At 44.0% G+C, this 17,020-nt stretch overlaps 1 protein-coding gene across 1 annotated transcript in view; it reads left to right on the top strand.

Moving 5' to 3' along the window:
* Positions 1 to 10,512: 10,512 nt before the first annotated feature.
* LOC124776729 overlaps positions 10,513 to 17,020 on the top strand; it is a 47,805-nt gene continuing 41,297 nt past the window's right edge. Inside the window, exon 1 of the mRNA XM_047251848.1 lies at positions 10,513 to 10,620. Within this exon, the coding sequence (XP_047107804.1) occupies positions 10,594 to 10,620 (27 nt within the window). The 5' untranslated portion in view covers positions 10,513 to 10,593. The remainder of the gene's footprint in view (positions 10,621 to 17,020) is intronic.

Genomic DNA, 17,020 nt, shown 5'->3' with positions numbered 1-17,020 from the left:
CTGAGAAGTGTCACAAAAATGGTTCAAATAGCTCTGACGACTATGGGATTTAACATCTGTGGTCATCAGTCCCCTAGACTTAGAACTACTTAAACCTAACTAACCTAATGAAATCACACACATCCATGCCCTAGGCAGGATTCGAACCTGCGACCGTAGCAACAGGGCGGTTCTGGACTGAACCGCCTGGAACCGCTCGGCCACAGTGGCCAGCTAGAAGTGTCACCAAACATTTTATCTCTCAAAAATGTTTTTCTTCGTGACAGGATCCGTCACCCCTAGAAGTACTCTTTCTATGCTCGTTACCCTCATTCATGCAACTGTATAGTTCACAGCGAATATTACAGGTGGAAGCTGTGTAGCGTAACCAGGTTCCTTATCGTAGCTTTGAAAGGTCCTTGGAAGCCACTGAGTCCTGTGATGTGACTCGCGAGACGCCTGACACCTCAAAATACTGCCCCAGCCTTTATCCACAGCATCTCTATTGTACTCATACTGGGAATGTAACAAATTTCCTGGAGATGGAAAAGCTTCTGTCCACAAATCAGCACACATTTAGAAAACATCGCTCGTGCGAAACTCAGCTTCCCTTTCTCTCACATAATTTCCTCCAAACTATGGATGGAGGGCAATAGGCAAATTTCATATACGTAGATTTGCAGAAAGCGTTTAGGACGGTGGCCCCCTGCAGACTGTTGACGAAGGGTCGAGCATATGGATTAGGCTCGCAGGTATGTGAGTAGCTCGAATACCCAGTACGTTGTCCGCAATGGAGAGTGTTCATCAGAGACAAAGATATCAGGAATGCCCCACAGAAATGTAATAGGACCGCTATTATTCTCTACATACATAAAGATACGGCGGACAGGGTGAACAGCAATTTACGGCTGTTGAGTGACTGTAGGCGGATACAAGATGACCTAGACAAAATTTCTGCTTAGTATGATATATGGGAGCTTGCTATGGATGTCGAAAAATATAAGTTAATGCGAAGAATAGGAAAAACAATCTTGTAATGTTCGAATACAGCATTAGTAATGTGAAACTTGGCACAATCACTTCGATTAAATATCCAGGCGAACATTGCAAAGCGATATGAAATGGAATGAGCACGTAAAGACGGCAGTAGGGAACGCGAGCGGTCGATCTGGTTCTTAGAAAAATTCTGGGAAATTGTAGCTCATCCGTAAAGGGGATGTCATATATAATGCTAGTATGACCCATTCTTGAGTACTGTTCGAGTGTTTAGGAGACCCAGCAGGTCGCATTAAAGGTCATATATAATGCTAGTCTGACCCATTCTTGAGTAGTATTCTAGTGTTTGGGATACCCAGGAGGTCGCACTAAAGGTCATATATAATGCTAGTATGACCCATTGTTGAGTACTGTTCGAGTGTTTGGGATACCTACCAGGTCGCATTCAAGCAACACATAGAAGCAATTCAAAGGTGTGCTGCTACATTTGTTACCTGTAGATGCGATTAGGACTCAAGTATTACGTAAATGCATAGTGAACTCTAATGGAAATCCTTGGAGGAGAGGTGACACTTTTTTCAAGAGACGGTATTCCGGAAATTTAGACAACCGAAATTTGTGGCCGACTGCAGAACGATTCCACTGCGGGCAACGAACATAGGGTGCGAGAAATTAGGGCTCGTACGGTAGCTGTTAGACAGTCGCTTTTCCCTCGCTGTGTTTGCAAGTGGAGCAGGAGAGGAAATGACTAGTAGTGGTACATGGTGCCCTCTGTCATGCAGCCCACGGTGGCTTGTGAAGTATGTATGTAGATGTAGATACAGACGTTTTGTCTCACTAAATTTCAGATTCCCGACTAAGTGTGCTTACATGTTACCTTTTATACTCATTACCCAGAAATTTGTGAAATGGTATTCCACATGGGACAGGGGAACTGAATGCAATGTGCTCTCCCAGTTACACCAGTCAAGTAGATTGCTAACTTCTAAAGTTGCGACATCATGAACGCAGCGTTCAGCAATCGACAAACTGCGACAAACTGAAATGGCGTGTACTGTGTGCGTGGATATACAAACGATAAGCGTTTCGAGTGGAATTGCAACAAGCAGAGAGGATGGTTCAAATGGCTCTGAGCACTATGGGACTTAACATCTGAGGTCATCAGTCCCCTAGACTTAGAACTACTTAAACCTAACTAACTTAAGGACATCACACACATCCATGCCCGAGGCAGGAGTCGAACCTGCGATCGTAGCGGTCGCGCGGTTCCAGAACGAAGCGCCTAGAACCGCTCGGCACCCCGGCCGGCCAGCAGAGAGGAGTACCACCGTCTACATTCTCTATATAAGGAACTATAATGAAAGGAAAAATAAGGTAGAATCAGCCATTGGAAATGTGAAATACAGGTACACTAATAACCGGTGTAATCGCCATAATGTTAAATACAAGCATACAAACGTGCAGGCATTGTGTTGCACAGGTGCTGCATGTCAGTTTGTGGGATGGAGTTCCATGCCTGATACACTTGGCCGGTCAATACAGGATCAGTTAATGCTGTTTGTGGATGACGCTGGAATTGTCGTCCGATGATGTCCCATATGTGTCCTGTTGGAGACAGACCTTGTAATCGAGTTGGCTAAGGCAACAATCTGTAGAGCATGATGGGTAACAACAACGGTATGTTGGCGAGCGTTATCCTGTTTAAAACACCCCCTGGAATGCTGTTTACGAATGGACAACAGAGTGATGTGCAAGTTTGCATTCATGGTTCTCCTGCTGTAATGCGAAATCGCATCCCGGACCACAGCCCCAGATATATATCTAGTGTGGCTGCAGGCACCAAACTGGCCTCCTTCTAACCAACACAGGACCATCGCCAGCACGGAGGCAGAAACAATTTTCATCATAAAACACAACAGAGCTCCACCCTGCCCTGCTCCTCCCGCTTGACACCACTGAAGTTGCAAATACGGTGGTTGCAGTCAGTGGAATGCACGCCACATTGCGTCTGGCTCAGAGCTGTCCTTGAAGTAACCGACTTGTAAGGGCCCGTTGTGTGTGTGATGCTACGGGCTACTCAAATTGCTGCTGCAGATGCAGTACGATGCGCCAGAGCCGCTCGCCGAACGAGATGGTCTTCTCTCTCGGTAGTGCCACGTGGCTGTCCACGGCCCGGTCTTCTTACGTCTGTAGATTCTCGCGACCACCGACGGCAGTAGTCATGTACAGTACTTCTGCAGTACTACAGAAGGAAGATCCAGCTTCTTGTAGCCCTATTACACGACCTCGTTCACACTCAGTGAGGTGCTGATAATGGAGTCTTTGTCGCCTTAAAACCATTCTTGACTAACATCAACTCTCCACGTTCAGTCTCGAAGATAACTGTTGCTCACGACCGTGTCAGGGCATATTTAAAGCAGTCTTGATGTACATCCTCATAGTGGCGCCACTAGCTCCATTTTTATGCGACTGGTGCGAAATTTGAATAGACACCATGTTTCAGACGTAGAAACACGCCTACCAACTTTGGTATACATCGCACAACTCCTACTTGCTATCGCGATTTATTTTTTCGTCAGTGTATTACGTAGCTGGTTTCTCATTCAAAAATCACATGTCAGCGTTAGTTGTTTGTGATAAGCTCCTTTTTATGCCTCATAGAAGAAGGGTAAGACGTGTCATGGCCTTTCGAGACTGGGAGTTATCGTTTCACAATATAGCTACTCACGATGGTCGGGATCTGACGACTGTCATACGCATATACACACATGAAAAAGTTTTGCATCACCTCGGTTCCGAGAGTTCCGGAACCTGCACAGAAAATTGGAATAGAGATCAACATAAACAGCATTTCCGCCATTTTTATTGCTCATAAAAACCACACATTGCATGTTGTGCCACCATACAGCAAAACCTACAGAGGTAACTCTAATACGCAGTAGCACGTCCTCTTGCATTGATGCATGCCTGTATTCGTCGTGGCATACTATCCACAAGTTCATCAAGGCACTGTTGGTCCAGATAGTCCCACTCCTCAACGGCGAATCGGCGTAGATCCCTCAGAGTGGCTGGTGCGACACGTCGTCCATAAACAGCCCTTTTCAATCTATCCCAGGCGTGTTCGATTCGATAGGGTTCGTGTCTGGAGTACATGCTGGTCACTCTAGTCGACCGATGTCATTATCCTGAAGGAATTCATTCACAAGATGTTCACGATGGTGGCGCGAATAGTCGTCCATGAAGACGCATGCCTCGCCAATATACTGCCGATATCGTTGCACTAGTGGTCGGAGGATGGCATTCACGTATTGTACAGCCGTTACGGTGCCTTCCATGACCACCAACGGCGTACGTCGGCCCCACATAACCTTCGACTTGCTGCATTCTCTGGACATTGTGTCTAAGGCGTGCAGCCTGATCGGGTTGCCTCCAAACACGTCTCAAACGTGAGCGGTCCATTCGGCATGTTGTTGGGCCCATCTGTACCGCGCTGCGCGGTGTCGTGGGTGCAAAGATGGACCTCGCCATGGACGTCGGGTGTGAAGTTGCGCATCATGCAGCCTATTGCGCACAGTTTGAGTCGTAACACGATGTCCTGTGGCTGCACGAAAAGCATTATTCAACATGGTGACGTTGCTGTCAGGGTTCCTCCGAGCCATAATCCGTAGGTAGCGGTCATCCACTGCAGTAGTAGCCCTTGGGCGGCCTAAGCGAGGCATGTCATCGATAGTTCCTGTCTCTCTGTATCTCCTCCATGTGCGAACAACATCGCTTTGGTTCACTGCGAGACGCCTGGACACTTCCCTTGTTGAGAGCCTTTCCTGGTACAAAGTAACAATGCGGACGCGATCGAATCGCGGTACTGGCTGTGTAGTCATGCTTGAACTGCAGACAACACGAGCCGTGTAGCTGCTTCCTGGTGGAATGATTGGAACTGGTCGGCTGTCAGACCCCCTCCGTCTAATAAGCACTGCTCATGCATGGTTGCATACATCTTTGGGCGGGTTTAGTGATATTTCTGAACAATCAAAGGGACTGTGTCTGTGATATAATATCCACAGTCAACGTCTATCTTCAGGAGGTCTGGGAATCGGGGTGATGCAAAACTTTTTTTGATGTGTGTAGAGCTGATGGGTTCAGGAGGACTGCGCTCTATACAGCATCTCAGCAGCGCCAAGCGACTATCGTCCTAGAGGACAGGCATATTGTTCAGATGGGCACACAGGACAGTGCAGCAGTGTCACGTACATTCAGTCACGAAATAGGCTGGTTTGCAGCGACACCGATATCAACACGGACAGTCCGACGACGCCTGGTGCACCACAGACAGTCGGAACGGCGGCCAGCGTTGGGACGCTGCTGCAGAGAGAGAAGCGCCGAAAGTGGTGCGTGCAGAGGCAACACTTGACACGGGATGTAAGAAAATGAAACACCTACAGCCGTCCTTATGATGTCGTTTACTGTATGGCTAACAGTTTCGGTGCTTCAGTGCACCATCTTCAGGCCTTAACTGATGCCAAGAGGGTTGACACCATCCGTATACACGATGTATCAGAGGCGAATATCTATAACTAGTTTTCGCAGATTACTTGTAACCACAATGTTGTCTCTCCAACGATCAACTAATAATTTCTCGAAGCTATAATTCTCAGTGTGATACAGTTTGGAGCTGCGATGAATTTTTTGAAAGAGTTCGTGAGGCCTTCAGCTGCTCATTCTCTTTATTTCGTGTACTATTCTACAATTTCGGCCTTAGGCCACTTTCAAGTATCTACAACGCAAGCATTAGGTACATTTGATACCTTAGTGACATTTGTGATTTCGATGTAGGAACAAGTCATATTTGTAGAGATACTAGGAGCATTACAACTTACTTTATGGATGATTTTTTAGTAGTAAATTATGCCATGTATGTCGTTGCTCCTATGACTCCATGTTATGATCGTAAAATAAATCCGAGATGTTTTATGCTATTTTAGGGGCACGTTACTTTCGATCAGTTTTTGCAAAGACCTAATATATAAAACCCGTCTTTTAACATACTTAACACTACGAAGATTATAATTATTTTGTAGAAATTTGTTAATTAGCCTGCATATGCTTTTGTTCTAAATTATATTTAATTATCGTTCATGATTGGTGTAAATATGACTCTACGTAATTTCTTTAAAGTAACTTGTAAATATTTACTCTTTTATTGTGGGAGCACCTCATTTTTGAATAGTTGGTACAAAGATCCTACACATAAAATCTATCAGTACTCTAATAAAACAGTACTGAGAACTATGAGAGTCGAGGAACAACTGCTTTACGGTTGCATGATGTTTCGCATTACAGTTATATTAATTAATGAGTGTAGCGATAGTTTTACCTTCTATGGTTCCGTAATGCTTCGTCGTATAGCTGCTAAAAAGTTGTTTAGGAATTTCCCATTTCGCAGGTCTTTTTGCTCATTTAAAACTTAGTCTGACTGATCTTTTGGATCGATGTAAATTGCAGTTTTTTCCATTACATCCATGATTTTTCCTTTCTCTGACTTATGTAGTATTTGAAGTCATCCATCTATATTAGATATTTTGTGGTTGGTGTCTTTTAAGTGTGCAGAAAACGTGAATGGGTTATTGTCGCATATTGTCATGTATTCTTTAAATCGTGTACTAACGTTTCTTCCTGTTTGTCCAGTATAAGATTTTGGGTATTCAGATTGCGAAAACGGTTCTAATTTACATGGTATGTATCTCAAAAATCGTTGTAGATTGTTAGTGGTTCTGTAACTGGTGTACAGTATTGTATGCTTGAAACATAGAGTGATTTTTTCGGAAATAATACCTATATGTATAGCCATATAAGTTGTTGATGGTTGGAAAGACAACATTGCGGTTGCATGTAATCTGAGGAAACCAGTTATAGATGGCCTCCGATACATCGTGTATGCGTATGAGGTTAATCCTCTCGACATCAGCTAAGGCCTGAAGATGGTGAACTTAAGCACCGAAAGTGGTAGCCATACAATAAATGACATCATAAAGACGGCTGTAGGCGTTTCATTTTGTTGCATAAGTGAAGGGCCGAAGTCCCCCAGACCTCCAATCACGAGGATGGACATACAAAAACTTGACGTAGGTGTCTTTTCAGCTGATTCCAATTCTGCATGCAGCATCGTGATGGACGAACCCATGTGCAGAAGCTCAGGGGAGAACGAGCTTTGCCAGACTCATCATTGTTATACATGCTCAACGTCTGATGTGATACTGGTGAAACAACATGATCACCTGCGGTTCTAATATCCTGTAATTAGAACAATAGTCGTTACATTTCTGATTTATTAATGCTGTACTTGTGCTTTATACTAGAGCTCTCCATGATGTTATCTTTCAAAAACATAGCAGAAGACCCTTTTTTGTCCATGGTGCCCTCACCTATCTCGATGTAAAGGGTTTTCGTCTGACGGCCTGGCCAACAAAATCTCCAGATTTTTCACTGAAAACATTTAGTCATGTAAAAGCTACGTTTCACATGTTTATACCGTTTCTTCAAGTCCTATCTTATGTTCATCTTTGTGTATTTTTGTTTGTTGCGGAAATATGTGACATCTATATTTTTTGTGACATTGTGGAATTATTGACAAAATAAGTTTTTCAAATGTAATAAAAAATAGATTGAAGTATGAGGGAACTTATGTCAGCTTATGTCGTTCACAGCAATTGAAAATGAAAAACATATACATTCTAGTATTCCAATTTTTTTTCATTTTTACTTTCATACTTCAAAAGAATCAGAACGCATCCCATGTCGATACCTGGCACAAAAATGTTATAGGAATAAAAATTCGGAGCACTATGAACAACGTCCGAAGGCACATATGACACACTTTCTAGTGTGAATGTTATTAGGAAAAGCAACCTCGTAAATGCCGCTAAAAAATCTCGCGATCTGGCGGTAATTTGGGGACCGACCAGTAGACATATCAGGAAAATTCCTTGAAAGCTGGAGCCTGCAGCTCATGGATCAAGCCTTGTATTTTAATTGGATCGCTTCCACTTGCGATTTCCCTTTGCTGGGCACAGAGCACTTCTGCAGTTCTTCATATGTCGTCAAAAGAATACATTGCAGGATCGACAGATCGGCACACGCTTTAGCGGAATTTTTAGGTTGGTGCAGAAGTCCGTAGCGTTTTGGTTTGCATGTTGGTATTCCGATTGCTATTGGTTTATTTATCGATTCTCATTTTTTATTTGTAGCGCACTGTTGCGATTTGAGTTTAGGTACTGTCATTTTGTCATTTGGAGATAGTGAGTGGCACTGTGGACGCTAGAAAATGGGGATATCGAGACATTCCCGACGGATTCTTCTGTTTGAGTTCAATAGAGGGGTAACAGCAACGGAGGCAGCCAGAAACATTTGCATCGTGTATAGGAATAATACTAGAATTTTTATGTTTTCCATTTCCAGTTACTGTTAATAATTGAAAGTTATATAAGGGTTTCTGATGATAAAATCTATTTTAATAGTTACTTCATCATCAGTAACACAATTGTATTTGATGATGTCACAATAGCTATTGATGTCGCATACTTCACAACAACCGAAGACAAAGAAAAAAAGACATAAGATTGGATCTGAACACGTTGCCCAGAAATTCGTAATTATGCTTTCAGTCGCTCCGCTACTGAGTCGGTTGCTTCAAGATTCTGCGACGAAGCTGATAATTCGCGTCGAAATTTTAAACGTCATTTTCTCTGAAACTGTTGAGCGTTGGTAACGACGCCAAAATACACTACTGGCCATTAAAATTGCTACACCAAGAAGAAATGCGCATGATAAACGGGTATTCATTGGACAAATATATTATACTAGAACTGATATGTGATTACATTTTCACGCAATTTGAGTGCATAAATCTTGAGAAATCAATACCCAGAACAACCACATCTGGCCGTAATAACGGCCTTGATACACCTGGGCATTGAGTCAAACAGAGCTTGGATGGCGTGTACAGGTACAGCTGCCCATGCAGCTTCAACACGATACCACAGTTCATCAAGAATAGCGACTGGCGTATTGTGAAGAGCCAGTTGCTCGGCCACCATTGACCAGACGTTTTCAATTGGTGAGAGATCTGGAGAATGTGCTGGCCAGGGCAGTAGCCGAACATTTTCTGTATCCAGAAAGGCCCGTACAGGACCTGCAACATGCGGTCGTACATTACCCTGCTGAAATGTAGGGTTTCGCAGGGATCGAATGAAATATAGAGCTACGGGTCGTAACACATCAAAAATGTAACGTCCACTGTTCAAAGTGCCGTAAATGTGAACAAGAGGCGACCGAGAAGTGTAACCAATGGCACCCCATACCATCACGCCGGGTCATACGCCAGTATGGCGATGACGAATACACGCTTCCAAAGTGCGTCCACCGCGATGTCGCCAAACACGGATGCGACCATCATGATGCCGTAAACAGAACCTGGATTCATCCGAAAAAATGACGTTTTGCCATTCGTGCACCCATGTTCGTCGTTGAATACACCATCGCAGGCGCTCCTGTCTGTGATGCAGCATCAAGGGTAACCGCAGCCGTGGTCTCCGAGCTGATAGTCCATACTGCTGCAAACGACGTCGAACTGTTCGTGCAGATGGTTGTTGTCTTGCAAACGTCCCCATCTGTTGACTCAGGGATCGAGACGTGGCTGCACGATCCGTTACAGTTATGCCTGTCATCTCGACTGCTAGTGATATGAGGCCGTTGGGATCCAGCACGGCGTTCCGTATTACCCTCCTGAACCCACCGATTCCATATTCTGGTAACAGTCATTGGATCTCGACCAACGCGAGCAGCAATGTCGCGATACGATAAACCGCAATCGCGATAGGCTACAATCCGACCTTTGTCAAAGACGGAAACGTGATGGTTCGCATTTCTCCTCCTTACACGAGGTATCACAACAACGTTTCACCAGGCAACGCCGGTCAACTGCTGTTTGTGTATGAGAAATCGGTTGGAAACGTTCGTCATTTCAGCACGTTGTAGGTGTCGTTACCGGCGCCAACCTTGTGTGACAGCTTTGGAAAGCTAATCATTTGCATATCACAGCATCTTCTTCCTGTCGGTTAAATTTCGCGTCTGTAGCACGTCATCTTCGTGGTGTAGAAATTTAAATGGCCAATAGTGTAGGTGTTCCTTCATTTTATTCCTACTTTCATCCAGTGAAGTTTCGTCTGTGTCAGAGAGCGACTTATGGAGAGTTCCCCTGGTAAGATTTGAACAATGCTTCTTAGGGATGTGTGGTGACTGGAATGAGAGGCCTAGTAATGCTGTACGTTTCGGGTCGCCCAGCCTTCCAGAAGTGTTGCGCGCGTTATGTAGCGCAGCTGCGGAGTACGTGACGGAAGGCAGCGAGCAGAGCAGGGTCTCAGGGTGACCGCCTCTGCCTCGGTCCGAGGTGTGCGCCCCCGAGCACGTGCTTCTGACCGGCGTGGTGGGGACTCGCGCATCGAGATTGGCCGGCGGCCGGGTTACCGGCGCCGATAAAACGCGGCCTCCCGCGGCCGCACGGCGTTCAATCCCGAGGACGACGCCGCACGCGGCGCAGAAACCACCGCATCCACAACGCACACGATGGAACGAGCGACGCGATACGTGCAGGTAGGCACCGGCGTTTCTTAGCCTCGGTCGTGACTGCAGCGTCTTCACTTGCCAACACAGTGCTGTGGGGATAGACGCAAATACTGCCAAGAGTGTTTCACATCTGCGTTAAAACTTCTGAACACTACTTTCGCCAGTATATGAGTTCACAGCAAATGTGTTGGTATATGTACAGTGGGGATGGAAGCAATCAATGCACAACATTTGAGATGATATGGACAGTTAAGAGTTATATCAACCGAAGTATAAGCCTGATGGGCAGTTTATAGGATCTGATCGTCACAGAAAAACATATGTTTTGATGGAAAAGACATTGAGCTTAGGAAAGCACTGTGGTCGGCCCCTGTTGCAACAAAATACCGGGTGATCAAAAAGTCAGTATAAATTTGAAAACTTAATAAACCACGGAATAATGTAGATAGAGAGGTAAAAATTGACACACATGCTTGGAATGACATGGGGTTTTATTAGAACCAAAAAAAAAAAACCACCTCATATTGCTAGATGCGTGAAAGATCTCTTGCGCGCGTCGTTTAGTGATGATCGTGTGCTCAGCCGCCACTTTCGTCATACTTGGCCTCCCAGGTCCCAAGACCTCAGTCCTTGCGATTATTGGCTTTGGGGTTACCTGAAGTCTCAAGTGTATCGTGATCGACCGACATCTCTAGGGATGCTGAAAGACAACATCCGACGCCAATGCCTCACCATAACTCCGGACATGCTTTACGGTGCTGTTCACAACATTATTCCTCGACTACAGCTATTGTTGAGTAATGATGGTGGATATATTGAGCATTTCCTGTAAAGAACATCTTTGCTTTGTCTTACTTTGTTATGCTAATTATTGCTATTCTGATCAGATCAAGTGCCATCTGTCGGACATTTTTTGAACGTTTGTATTTTTTTGGTTCTAATAAAACCCCATGTCATTCCAAGCATATGTGTCAATTTGTTCCTCTCTATCTACATTATTCGGTGATTTATTCAGTTTTCAAATTTATACTGACTTTTTGATCATCTGGTATTTATCATGTGCCTGATCTGAATTATAAAAATGTTTATTGTTACTGGTTTCAGTTTATTTAAAAAAAATCATGTATAGAGGCTAAAACTTGGAGAAATATAATTTCATTTTCTTATTACTATTTCTGCATACCTTTCAGGATGCCATGTTCAACCAATCAAAATCGGTAATCACCAAAAAAAATTGGCACTTGTTATCATTATATTCAAGAAATCTGTTCATTTATTTGCGCGTTTAAATATTGCGTATGCATTTGCAAATATTTATTTAGGTGATGTTGTGCGCCTCACAGAGCTTTCATCTATCACTGGTTTCACGATCTAGCATTCTGGTATTTCCTGAATTCCATTCCGTCAGTTTTCTTTGAGCTAAGCTTAATCATAAATATTATCCGAAAATTTCTAAATAAAAATTTCTGAATAAACATAGCACATGAATTAGCATCAAAGATAAAGTTGTGAAACGGATCTAAAAGAATTATGTCAGTCATCATGATCTCGAAAGAATCACAGATACCCGTGTCTCTCCTTGCTCATCAGATAGTAAACAGGTAATATTTTCTTAACAATCTGTGGACAATTAAGAGACTACATTTTTTTTTCTCTGCAGTGGACGTGGCAGCACGTGAAATACAAGTAGTATATGTTTGCAAGCACGCCAAACTTTTTTCTGCGCTGTGTACAAGAATAATTCGAAATAATACACAGTAGTTCTGGGGAGCGTCAGATACTGATATTCAGAATTTAAGGATTTAGGCAACAAGAATGAAGACGAGGGAAGAAAATGCATCTGTTGAAAAAGTGATCTTCGACATGAAGACTGCATATGCCGTAAGGGTAAAAAAGGAGTGCCACGCTTAATGGGCAAGCCCGCTGTTGGTTACGAAGCTTCTTCATCTGAGGCAGATGTTTCGTGAAATGACTGCCGGAGGGAGAAAGCTTCAAATTGCTGCAGCGATGCTGAACGCCTTATCGGTTGTTCAAAATATTTGGAATATGTATTTTAATAGATTATCGTGTATATTTGTAGACGCCAATGAAAAACTAACGAAGAGGATTATTCATGATTATTCATTCAGATAGATCTTGCAAATTAATGTGAAAGAATTCTACTTGAAAGTGACTGTCAATTTTGTGGAGCTTGTACGTTTTTCACTTCCTAAAGATCAAGATTCAATTTAAACCCACCGGTATACAATTTGTTTAGGCGTAGAGAACTGAAAAATGGTTAAATAACAGAAAGAGAACTGATATAATAAATTTTAAGAAATATAAATGTTAGTAAAAATATTATAATAGCACTGTCTCTAATAAGTAACTGTCGATCCCACAAAAAAAAAAAAAAATGTTCCATAAGATGGGGCGAATGAGACTGGGAACGTCACGTAAAATTATTTACGCATACCCAACAAACGAATGGACTGGATTGCATATATTTCTAAAGTTTTGACCGATTCAGTCTCTTCGAACTACATTCGGGTTTGAGATGTTCTCTCTACTCTCTGTGTGTGTGAGTGTGTGTGTGTGTGTGTGTGTGTGTGTGTGTGTGTGTGTGTGTATGTGTGCGTGTATGTGTTTGTGTGTGTGTGCGTGTCTCACTATTCATGTTATACATTTTTGGATGTTGTAGAGGAGACTTGTAGATCAAATTTTACATAGGAACCCATGTCCGGAAACGTCATCCAACGACGCTACAGACTGTCAGAGTTATAGGCGTAGGCACCTGTAAATGTATGTGTATACAGGGTGATTCCATGGTGATGTTACAGAGTTTCTAGGATGATGGAAAAGGATAAATGCATCAATTTGAGATAAGGATTGTGGAATACATGTACTAGTACTGTTGTGACCTTTTGTAGTATAGGCATCTTTCAGATGTGGTGGTAAGGATCAAAACAGAAAAAGTGTAGTAAACTCTACCGTAAGAGCTATGAGCACTTGTCGAATAGAGGAGATTTGTTTCTCAGTACAGAAGATGAATAAGTATACAGGTATACAGTTTAGAGCTCACGTTCACTGGACATATTTTCCATATGTTTTTGTCCATGCTACCACCTCTGAATGTTGTCTACCCTACAATCTTAGCAACAACAATACCAGTACATGTATCTACTGACAGAGGTATCACAACGGTTTTCGCTTATAACATTCGAACTGTTCGTTTCCAGTGGTTTCCGAAGAGTAAACTTGATCTACAACTTCCTTCTACAATCTCTAGGAGTGTGTTACATGGATTGTGAAACACCCACTCTCTCTCTCTCTCTCTCTCTCTCTCTCTCTCTCTCTCTCTCTCTTTCATGATTCAAATTTTTCAGACATACTGTGCGAGTGCAGAATTTATCCAATTTTTTTACACAACAGCGGAACAGGTTTTATAAATATAATGTATGGCGTGTCACACACAGTGGAAAAGTGACATATGTCACTTCTGACAGTGATCTGCCTGTCGGCTAGGGATATCACGGTCGGCAGATCCCTTCAGTGATATTCCAAGAGAGGAGTCTACGTAGCGGTTCTGGGAGTCTCTCCTTCCTCCCTCCCTCCCTCTCACTATCCTCAACAATACATTCCGCTTATTCTATACATACAATTAACACACAACACTCGCGTTTCGAGTAGAAATCTGCAAGTTGCTTGAAGAATAAAAAATTTCACTATTAGGGCCGTCCAGCCAATAATGCTGTACGACTCTACTTACGAGAGTACTTGACGGTCTAATGCACATGTTTTAGACATAGGGCGTAGTTATACCTATTACTCGGGAAATGCAGCGTCCGTTGAGATACGGGAAAGGGGAATTCTGATCTCTAATGCAGTTTGAAGGACTGCAATCATCGATACAGAAGATACACAAACTTAATACTACACAAGATGAAACATCATAGTTGTCAAAATGCCGTTCGTTTTGTAAGGAAATGATTTACTTACTTTTTTGGCGTAATGTTCGGTCCTAATATTTTTCGAAACTTGAATAAATAGCAACGCATTTTGACACAGGGGCCGTTCATTTGTAAATCATACATTTATCTGCTGCACTAAGTTTAAGCGGAAACGTATACTAATTAACGTATTTTTATAACCTAAAAGAGAATGTATAATATCATATTTATATAATTTTTAAAATTTTTTGATACCCAGAATGAAAGTAGTTAGGAACATCTAACTGTAAAATGGAACTCATACCATGGAACTCATACCATGAAAATCCGACTTAAACTACTTGCAACTTAGGACCAATGTCAGCCCATCAACTGACTATCGTTTGCGTAGTAGTCTCATAAAAAATTTACGCCTTCACAGCCAGGATATAAGACTTAAGGATCACAACACTTTAAATAAAAAATAAAGAAAAAACTGAAACAAACTGAAAGGACTCAAACCTCAACCAACCAAGGTTAAGATTTACAGGAAGCTAATAGCGTAATTTGATAAATTTTGTTACTTACAAAGCTGCTAAAATGCAGATTATCCTTTATCATTTAAATGCAAGCAATAAATTTGGCATTCGTTGACCTAAGTGACTAAACCCTGACTTAAACTTTCAGATGAAAAGTGCGGATATCGCCAGGACGGAAAAAACGAAAATACACTCCTGGAAATGGAAAAAAGAACACATTGACACCGGTGTGTCAGACCCACCATACTTGCTCCGGATCACACGCACGGCACAGCGGACACACCAGGAACCGCGGTGTTGGCCGTCGAATGGCGCTAGCTGCGCAGCATTTGTGCACCGCCGCCGTCAGTGTCAGCCAGTTTGCCGTGGCATACGGAGCTCCATCGCAGTCTTTAACACTGGTAGCATGCCGCGACAGCGTGGACGTGAACCGTATGTGCAGCTGACGGACTTTGAGCGAGGGCGTATAGTGGGCATGCGGGAGGCCGGGTGGACGTACCGCCGAATTGCTCAACACGTGGGGCGTGAGGTCTCCACAGTACATCGATGTTGTCGCCAGTGGTCGGTGGAAGGTGCACGTGCCCGTCGACCTGGGACCGGACCGCAGCGACGCACGGATGCACGCCAAGACTGTAGGATCCTACGCAGTGCCTTAGGGGACCGCACCGCCACTTCCCAGCAAATTAGGGACACTGTTGCTCCTGGGGTATCGGCGAGGACCATTCGCAACCGTCTCCATGAAGCTGGGCTACGGTCCCGCACACCGTTAGGCCGTCTTCCGCTCACGCCCCAACATCGTGCAGCCCGCCTCCAGTGGTGTCGCGACAGGCGTGAATGGAGGGACGAATGGAGACGTGTCGTCTTCAGCGATGAGAGTCGCTTCTGCCTTGGTGCCAATGATGGTCGTATGCGTGTTTGGCGCCGTGCAGGTGAGCGCAACAATCAGGACCGCATACGACCGAGGCACACAGGGCCAACACCCGGCATCATGGTGTGGGAGCGATCTCCTACACTGGCCGTACACCACTGGTGATCGTCGAGGGGACACTGAATAGTGCACGGTACATCCAAACCGTCATCGAACCCATCGTTGTACCATTCCTAGACCGGCAAGCGAACTTGCTGTTCCAACAGGACAATGCACGTCCGCATGTATCCTGTGCCACCCAACGTGCTCTAGAAGGTGTAAGTCAACTACCCTGGCCAGCAAGATCTCCGGATCTGTCCCCCGTTGAGCATGTTTGGGACTGGATGAAGCGTCGTCTCACGCGGTCTGCACGTCCAGCACGAACGCTGGTCCAACTGAGGCGCCAGGTGGAAATGGCATGGCAAGCCGTTCCACAGGACTACATCCAGCATCTCTACGATCGTCTCCATGGGAGAAGAGCAACCTGCATTGCTGCGAAAGGTAGATATACACTGTACTAGTGCCGACATTGTGCATGCTCTGTTGCCTGTGTCTATGTGCCTGTGGTTCTGTCAGTGTGATCATGTGATGTATCTGACCCCAGGAATGTGTCAATAAAGTTTCCCCTTCCTGGGACAATGAATTCACGGTGTTCTTATTTCAATTTCCAGGAGTGTATCTAGGCAGTGAAATGTAAGTGTACGAGGGGCATTCAGTAAGTAATGCAACTCATTTCTTTCTCGACCAGTTTCGGTTGAAAAACGAAGAATTTGTTGTAGGACATCGTGTAATAGTCCCTATAGTTTCATGAAGATCCAATAGGTGACGGTGCTACGTAGATTTCAAAACAGCGCTTGTAACGGAGGTGCGTTCCAAGCACAGTTTCTTTTGGCGGAAAATCATAGCATCGCAGATATTGATGGCCGCTTGCAGAATGTTTACGGAGACATGGCAGTGAACAAAAGCACGGTGAGTCCTTGGGCGAAGCGTCTGTCTTCATCGCAACAAGGTCGCACAAACCTGTCCCATCTCCTGCGGCCGGCCGGCCGCAGACAGTTGTGCCTTCTGCTTTG

This window comes from Schistocerca piceifrons, chromosome 2, assembly GCF_021461385.2.
Source record: "Schistocerca piceifrons isolate TAMUIC-IGC-003096 chromosome 2, iqSchPice1.1, whole genome shotgun sequence".
In the NCBI taxonomy this organism is placed as follows: domain Eukaryota; kingdom Metazoa; phylum Arthropoda; class Insecta; order Orthoptera; family Acrididae; genus Schistocerca; species Schistocerca piceifrons.
Note: the sequence above shows the minus strand (reverse complement) of the source record. Positions and strands in the feature narration are given on the sequence as shown.